The sequence below is a fragment of the Helianthus annuus genome, chromosome 15 (assembly GCF_002127325.2).
Source record: "Helianthus annuus cultivar XRQ/B chromosome 15, HanXRQr2.0-SUNRISE, whole genome shotgun sequence".
In the NCBI taxonomy this organism is placed as follows: Eukaryota; Viridiplantae; Streptophyta; class Magnoliopsida; order Asterales; family Asteraceae; genus Helianthus; species Helianthus annuus.
This window is the reverse complement of record NC_035447.2, coordinates 34,124,983-34,133,814: the sequence shown is the minus strand read 5'-3', so window position 1 is coordinate 34,133,814 and position 8,832 is coordinate 34,124,983. Positions and strand designations below refer to the sequence as shown.

The following is an 8,832-nucleotide window of genomic DNA, read 5'->3' as shown; positions in this document are numbered from 1 at the left end:
CGTTCTATATCGGAAATCTCCCGGAGAAGTGTTCCAGTTTCCTTCTCTGGGAGATCTTCAAATTTTTTGGCTCAATGACTGATGCTTATGTTTCGAGGAAGAAAGACAAGTTTGGAAATACTTTTGGCTTCATCAGATTCGCTGAGGTCAGGGACACTTTGGCGCTGCAGAAGGTTTTGGGGACTGTAAGAGTGGACAAAAGGAAAGTCTTTGCGAGTTTGGCCAAGTTCGAGAAAGAAATGCACAAGCACAAAAGTTGGCAAGGTAAACCAAAATCAACTCAGGTCTGGAAGGCGGCCAATACAAACATCAATAGAAACAACGTGGAGGCTTCTAGTAAAAGAATAGTGAAATTGAATCCGCCGATGTTGGGCAAAAGTGAACAAAAGCAGCAACCTACGGCCAGGGAGGTAGAATTACAGGTTATGAAAGCCACAGAAGTTGAATTGGAACTCCATTTGCAGGAGGAGCCGGCATCTGAGCGCTGGAGACATAGATCCTTGGTTCGTGAAGTAAGAAATCCCTATGACCTAAAGCACCTTGGTGAGTTACTAGAGTCGGATGGTCTAACAGGCTTCTCCATGCATTACATGGGTGGATTTAGAACCTTACTCACCTTCCCCTCACCAGAATGTTCAATGGTTTTTCTAAACAACAAGTTAGATGAATGGTCGGAATGGTTCTTCTTACTGACTCCTTGGGAAGGGCAATTCTTGGCCTTCGAAAGATTGGCATGGCTATCCATTAAAGGTGTTCCATTACAACTTGGGGATCCGGTGGTGTTTAACCAGATTGGCAACTTGCTGGGAAAAGTGGTGTCTCCCTCAACGGCCTCCCCTGAAGATTTTGATCTCTCCAATGATAATCTGTGCATACTTACATCAACGGTGGGGAGAATAAACTGTAAACTAAACATTCATTGGGATAATAACCAATACACGGTTTGGATCTATGAATAGGAACATTTCAAAGTAGGAGACTTTCGGTATAAGCTGTTGGCAGTTCAAACGGACAAAGGTCTGGTGAAGGAAGCGGGAACGTCAAAGGACCTGGTCAGAGGTGTGGTGGACTGTTCATCGGGTAGCCAACAGTCGGGTTGTGCAATTAATTCCACACCACTAAAATCGGCGGCTAGTTTTCATTCCCCATGCAAATCTCCCTCTAGTAGTAAATGTTCAAAAATGGGGGCCACCGCTTCGGTTGAGAATCATTCTTCTATGGGCCCTTTTGATACCCCACCTCCCCCTCCACGTGTGCGACCTATGGAACTCTGGGCCAAAGATTCGGTGTTGGGCCTAAATGAATTATTTGAGGAGGACGTATGTATTGGGGAGACTCCTCCTCATGAGCCCAATGAAAACATTCCCTGTCCCAGCCCATTTTACAGAATGTGGGATTCGAGGAATCCCCAGATCCGTTCAATTTAAGAGAATTATTAAAATAGGTTAAAAATGGGGTGAACCCTATTGATTTAAACAATCCCCCAATTTCACCATCAGCGGCCGCCGAACAGGGATCGCCACCGGCTAATCAGAAGGGTAATATGAAGAAGTCCAAGTTCAGGTTCCCTTCGATGAAGATGAAATACACTCTGTGGGCCACTTGAAACGGTGAGTGTTCGAAACACAGGAACAAATCGGGTGTTCCATCAGAGGACTCGAACCCGATTCAAAATGATGTGAATAGGCAAATGGAGAACAATGATGCAGACAAAGAAATTATTCTGACCAAAGAAGTAGGTGAGTGTGTCGGTTTCAATATGGCCGGTATGGATGGCGACCTGAGGAAGCAGGTCTATGAGGAACAGGAGTCAATTGTTCCAGAATGAATTTTCTATCATCAAACATTCGAGGGGCGGGTGACTCCATGAAAGCGGAGCACATCAGAGAGCTGATGAGGACCAATAATTTAAGCTTCATTGGCATACAGGAAAGCCAATTTACAGACTCCGCGATCATATAGGTAAACAGTTTCTGGGGAAATTCAATTTTTTAATCTGATTCAGTGAATGCCTGTGGCAGATCAGGCGGTCTATTGAATGTTTGGGACCCAACAGTTTTTACCCAGAAAAGATTGGTCTCAAACAGGTTCTTCCTCGCAACAGTAGGTGAACTCAGAAATAAGGGGATAGAGCTTAATGTGGTCAATATTTATGCTCCTCAAGACTCAAAGTTAAAAAGAATTTTATGGTCAGAACTATTACAATGCATAACCACATACACGGGGTGCTGGATATTTATGGGAGATTTCCATTGCGTCCGTGAACCCAATGAGCGGAAAAATTCTAAACTCAACCCGCAACAAGCTGAGGACTTCAATCAATTTATCCGTACTGTGTGTCTATTGGAGTACGCGTTGTTTGGTTACTCTTTTACTCACAGGTCGGATGACGGTCAAAGATTCAGCAAAATTGACAGAGCGTTGGTCTGCTATTCGTTTCTATCAAACTGGCCGACGGCCAAACTCACGGGTTTGCCACGATACAGGTCTGATTATCAACCTTTATTATTGGTTTGTTCTGATGAATATTTTGCTGCTCCTCCTTTTCTCTTTTTCAACTCGTGGTTAAAAGAGGAGGAGCTAGCGGGTATTGTAAAAAACATGTATGCAGGGGTTCGAGGTTTCAATCCACCAGACAAGTTGATGGGTCGGCGATTGAAGGCCATCAAACTCGTGATTAAACCTTGGTGCAGAAATATCAATCGCAGGAATTGTGAAATAGTTGCTGACCTATCAAAGAAAGTCGAAGAACTTGACCTTAAAGCCGAATCTGCAGCACTCTCAGAGGTTGAAATCTGGAACAGGGATATTTAGGTGAAAACTGTGGCTGAATTGGAAGACACCAATTTTCAGAATTTGAAACAGTGGGCAAAGGCCAAATGGGTGACGGAAGGCGACGAAAACTCGGCCCTTTTTCATGGGTTCATCAAAGGTCATCAAAAGCATAACCGAATTAATGGGTTGAATTTTAACGGTGTTTGGATCTCGCAACCCGACATGCTAAAGGAAGAAATAAAGCAATACTTTGAAGGGCTCTTTAAGGAAACTAATAAGAACCGACCACTTTTCTCAAATAATGCTTTCAAGGTTCTCTTTGCTGAACAATCTAGCATTTGGGTGAAATGTTTTTCTAAAGAAGAAATCAAGGAGGCCGTTTGGGAATGTGGTGGAGATAAGGCCCTGGGTCCTGATGGGTTTACTTTCAGCTTCATTAAACATTTATGGGATACACTCGAACCGGATTTTGTCACTGTCCTAGATTACTTCTATGTTCACGGCACGCTGAATAGAGGTTGTAACTCGAGCTTTATTATCCTTGCACCGAAATCCAATAACCCTCCACACATCAGCGAATTCAGACCCATCAGCCTCATCGGTTGTATCTCCAAAATTCTCGCCAATAGATTGAAGCAGGTGATTAGCCACTTAAAAACTGATACTCAAACGACATACGTAGAAGGGCGTAGCATTTTGGAAGGATCTTTAATAGTGAACGAGCTAGTGTCTTGGGCGAAGAAATCAAAAGGCAAGATGCTATTGTTCAAAGTAGATTTTGAAAAGGCATTCGACTCGCTTAGTTGGGAGTTCTTAGATTCCATTCTTTCACAAATGGGGTTTCCCGCGTTATGGAGAAGTGGGTCATGGGTATACTATCATCGGCAAGATCATCCATTCTTGTGAATGGGTCTCCCACTTGTGAGTTCGTAATGGAGCGTGGTGTTCGACAAGGTGACCCGTTATCCCCTCTCTTATTTATACTTGCTATGGAAGCACTCCACGTTGCTACGATGTGTGCAAATACACAAGGTATTTTCAAAGGGTTTACTACGCCAAACGGAGGACCGACCATATCACATTTATTATATGCGGATGATGTATTGTTTGTGGGAGAGTGGTCCGAATCGAATTTTAACAACCTCTCAAGACTTTTAAGATACTTTCATTTGTCTTCCGGACTTAAAGTCAACTTTACAAAAAGTCAATTATTTGGGGTTGGTGTATCAAACGTAGACATCGCAAATATGGCTTCCATCCTTAGATGTAAAAGTGGAACTTTTCCGTTTAATTACCTCGGACTCCCGGTTGGCGCAAACATGGATTTAGTAAGGAGTTGGAAACCTGTGATTAAAAGGTTTGAGCAAAAAATAACCTTATGGAAGGCATGCATGCTATCCTTTGGTGGTAGAGTAACACTTATTGAGGCGGTTCTAGGTAACCTTCCAACGTATTACTTCTCACTTTTTAATGCACCATCACAACTGACTAAACAATTAGAAAGGATAAGGCGTAAATTCTTATGGGGTGGCTGCATGGAAGTTAATAAGGTGTGTTGGGTACTGTGGTACAAGGTCATAGCACCTAAAGATGAGGGTGGCTTGGGGGTGGGGAGTTTAGCTTCCATAAATAAAGCTCTAATGGTCAAATGGTGTGTTAAATATAAAAACGAAAATGAAACATTGTGGGCAAGAACAAGAATGACGATACACGATGGGGTGAGAAATCATTCCTATATCCCCATGAAAAGTTCTATTGGGGGTGTATAGAAGGCAATAGTTAACATGGGTCGAGTATCACAGAACCAAACCATTAATGTTCAGGATAGACTGGTTCCTAAGGTGGGAAAAGGCGACAAAACATTATTTTGGCTGGACAGATGGGTAGGTAACTGCACGCTAAAGGATCTGTTCCCCAACTTGTATGCGCTTGAAAGTGAAAAACGCTGCAAACTTACTGAACACTACACTCGAATATAGGGCAGTGTAATTTGGTTCTGGGGTAGTGGGAACAACTTGTCCCAGGTTGAACATATAGTTGATTGGGCCTCATGCACCAATCTCTTAAAAAACATAGAGCTGAACTTGAATGCAGATGTATGGTTATGGAAAGCTGGTACTTCAAACGAAGAATTCCTTGTTCGTAATCTAAGGGCGGAGCTAGATCATATCATCACTATACGGGAGACAAGAGTTCTAAATTGGCTGCACTGGATACCGAAGAAGGTGAATTGCTTTCTTTGGCGTGTCGTTTAGGATCGGATCGCAATGAAGGAGGCCCTTTAGATTCGGCAGATTCAAATTCCTTCCACGACATGTGTATTATGCAATGACGCGATAGAATCGGTAAACCATCTACTTGTAAGTTGTGAAGTTGCTCAGAACACATGGATTCTGATCTTTTAGTGGCTGAAAATACCACTTCCATGCTTTGAGTATTGTTCAGCTGCTGGAATTCATATCCTCTCACAAATGTCAAAAAGCGCTAAAAAGGGCAGTTCTGGTAGCAGTGGCAGCAACCTGTTGGTGTATATGGAGGATGAGGAACGATAAGATTTTCAAACAAAAACCCCCTTCAATTGGTAAACTGTTGGCCGACATTAAGGCAACGTCGTATGTATGGATCAAGAACCGGGCTGGTCATTCAGATTTAATTTGGGAAAAATGGAGGGGCTTCAATTTTTCGGCTTTCCCACTTTAATGTATCTGTCATAATTTTATTTTCATGTACTGTACTATGCCTTGAGCATCTTGCTTGAGGTTTTTTATATATGAAATTTCCGCCCTTTCTAAAAAAAACTAAAATTCAAATAGTCATTAAATAACTTGAATTATTCATTACAACGAAAAAAGACAAATAGTTCAAATAAACGAAACAAATCCAGCAATTATTCTAAGTCCGATAGCATCCTAAGTGATCAGCAATCTTGAAAGCGTCCCTAAGCATTATTTCTTATCACATGCGCAAATTAAAGGTCAACTTTGAAAGTCGGTGAGCGCATAGGGTAAATACACATTGTAAGTAAAATCACAATCCATGATATAGTAAGTATCGTAATGCAACTGTATAACTCAGACAAGCAAATAAATTGTACATTCAAATCTTTGTTGACTTGTATCAAAATCGGTTTCTATCATTCCTAGAGGAACTCCCCCTAAAAAGGCCAAGGATTGGGAATGATGTGCCAGGTCAATAGATCTATCATATACTCCGGTTTGGCTTGTACGGAGTTAATAAATGTACATTGGTATGTAGGTATTTAACAAGTAAGCACACAATTGCACATAAGATAACAAACAACCATGAAGTTGGATTGTGCAAGTAGGTATGAAAAAGTAGTAGTATGTGTTTTGATAGTAAGCACATGTAACATTCCAAAAGTGTAAAAAAACACTAAAATGGGAATTATGAACTCACCTAGAAGCTAAGCAAATCATACGAAAGCGGGTTGTAGGTGGAGAGACGAGAAAACCCAAAGGATTATCCTATTTGAAATTTAGGAATATGGTTTAATAAGCAAACTTGTATTTAGGTTTCTAGACTAATTAGGATCTTGGCAATTTTGAATAAAGTTGGGGAATATATAAGCATTTAGTTAATTAAATAGTTCATTAATTGTTTTAAGAATTTAAGGAAAGAAATATAAAATTATAAATTTATTTAATTTTAGTTAATCAAATAAATTTAATAGTGTAATTAAATAAAAGTGGAATAATCTTTATGGCATACTTTATAAAAATCATTTAACAAAATAACTTTTATAAAACAAATTTTAGATTTTTAAATAATCAACTAAATGAATAATTAATTGTTTTTACGAGTTTAAGAAAAATAAGTTTATAAATCTATCTAATTTCGACTACAAGTTTTTTGTGCACCTCTAATTAGCCATACTCAAAAAATTCAAAATATTTAAACACTAGAATTTATTGATAAAAATATTCAAACTTCATTTTACAAAACCCCAAAACCCAATACATATATAACAGTTAAAATTCCTACATTCTAGGATATAAGATAGGGCTGGCAATAGGTAACCTGTAGGTAACCTGCTAAGACACGATAACAGAAAAGTACACCATGTGAGTTTTTACGTTTTTAAAAATAATAAAAATTTTAAAGTTAGGATCCATTATTTCTCCTTCTAGGTGCATAAAATATACATCTTTCTTATAGATATTGGATATAAAGTAGTTAAACGAGTCGTATTCATGTTTAAAATTTTTGTTGTTCGCGTTATCAGATACCTGTTAAACCTGCTAAGACATGATTTGTCAGCTCTAATATAAGATAAAAATAAACTCAATAATATAAATAAAAGAAATTCAAATCTAATACTAATAAAAAAGTATGATTAATGCCATATGGCATTCTTATACTAAAACAAGAGCAACTTAATGCCACATGGCATTCTTTCATTCAATTTACTACTACTATTATTACTAATTAATTAATTAATACAAAACAATAAAAAAAATCCTTAACAACTTAATACTAACAAATACTTAGATAATGATTATTTACTTTTGACTTATCTAAAATATATAGTTAATTATTAGTAACTCTACTTATAATAAACAATTTCTAATAATGTCAATGTGATAACATCTTCTTATTCTTTAAAATGATTTTTTTACTATATGCTTAAAACATCTATTAAATAAATTATATAATAAACAATTTCAAATAATGTCAATGTGATAACATCTTCTTATTCTTTAAAATGATTTTTTTACTATATGTTTAAAACATCTATTAAATAAATTATAATTTTATATTATAATAATAAAAATGGTAAAGAATGGGTTAATCCGATATTTGAAAACCGGTTTACTTCCGTGCTTTGAAAACACTTTTAATGTTATTAGACTCGTGTAATAAACGGGTTTAAGGATAGAATATCTTCGTAATAATTTTGAAGCAAGTCTATACTCACCGGATGTCCTAAATGGAGTTATATTTTTAAGCTTGCTAAACCATTGATAATTACCAAAGTTCAGTGTTCCAGTGACGTTATCAAGAAATATTGATCGAAAGAATGGTTTATGTAATGGAACTCGACTACAGGTTCTATCACTGGGTGACCAGGTTATTGAGACACTCATATTATCCGGAACTAATACTTGCACTTGAACGTTTATCCCTAGATTTCGTTTAATACCGCGAAATAGAAGGATTCCATTTAAATTGAAAAACAAAGACAGTTTTCTCTCGCTTTATGTTTTGTCATGACGATAAATAAAAGTATAGAACAATTTCTAAGTAAAGTTGGTGTGTTTCTCAAAGAATTGGTTTTTACACATGACCAATTATTCTGTTATCTATGGTAAAAAAATCACTTATGTAAATTTTTGAAGAGAATATAAATTTAAATAATTTATAAATTTATATCCTTAAACCCGTGTAGTACACGGGTCTAATAATCTAGTAAATAAAATATATGATCCTTGTTCACTATTGATTTGATAAGCTCAAATAGTTTACCTCCATGGTTCATCTCGCTTGATTTTGGGTCGTTACCACGTGTTTGGCATTTCAAGCCTAACATCCCAATCTGTATCATTTTTATCTTCACTTGTTTGTCTTGTTGAAACGTAACTCCCCTAAAAATCGTTTGCACAAATAAATATTCTTTCTAATCGGGTTTAATGTCGTCTTTATTGAATTTTGGTTCATCTTCCAATAAAAACATTTGCCTAGATTCGTCATCATTGAGCAGTTTCACGAATCAGAGATTTGGATGGCAGGAATGATGCTGATCTTCGTCATCGCCTTCGTCTGAAATGAATACAATAGATTCAGTTTCCTTTTTGTGGATTTCCTGTTAGAACTAAAGATATCAGATCCTTTGTCAAAGGAGTAGTTGGTCACATTGCCTTGAACTGTCCAAAGGCAACCAACACAAAACAGGGAGTCTCTGAAAACTGAAAGAAAAGATGGTTGAAAATGAACCACCAACCAAACAATTTAAAGTTTTCAAAAATTCAAAATTTGAGGTTGGTGAGTGTTCAAAAAGTTTTTACAAAAGAAAAGTGAAGCTTAACAACCAAAAATGGG

General features: G+C 37.5%; 1 protein-coding gene across 1 annotated transcript; it reads left to right on the top strand.

Moving 5' to 3' along the window:
* Positions 1-2,238: 2,238 nt before the first annotated feature.
* On the top strand, positions 2,239-3,681 carry LOC110913550. The gene is made up of 2 exons (XM_022158371.1): positions 2,239-2,787; positions 2,854-3,681. The coding sequence occupies exons 1-2, from the start codon at positions 2,239-2,241 to the stop codon at positions 3,679-3,681; spliced, it is 1,377 nt and encodes a 458-aa protein (XP_022014063.1).
* Positions 3,682-8,832: the final 5,151 nt, after the last annotated feature.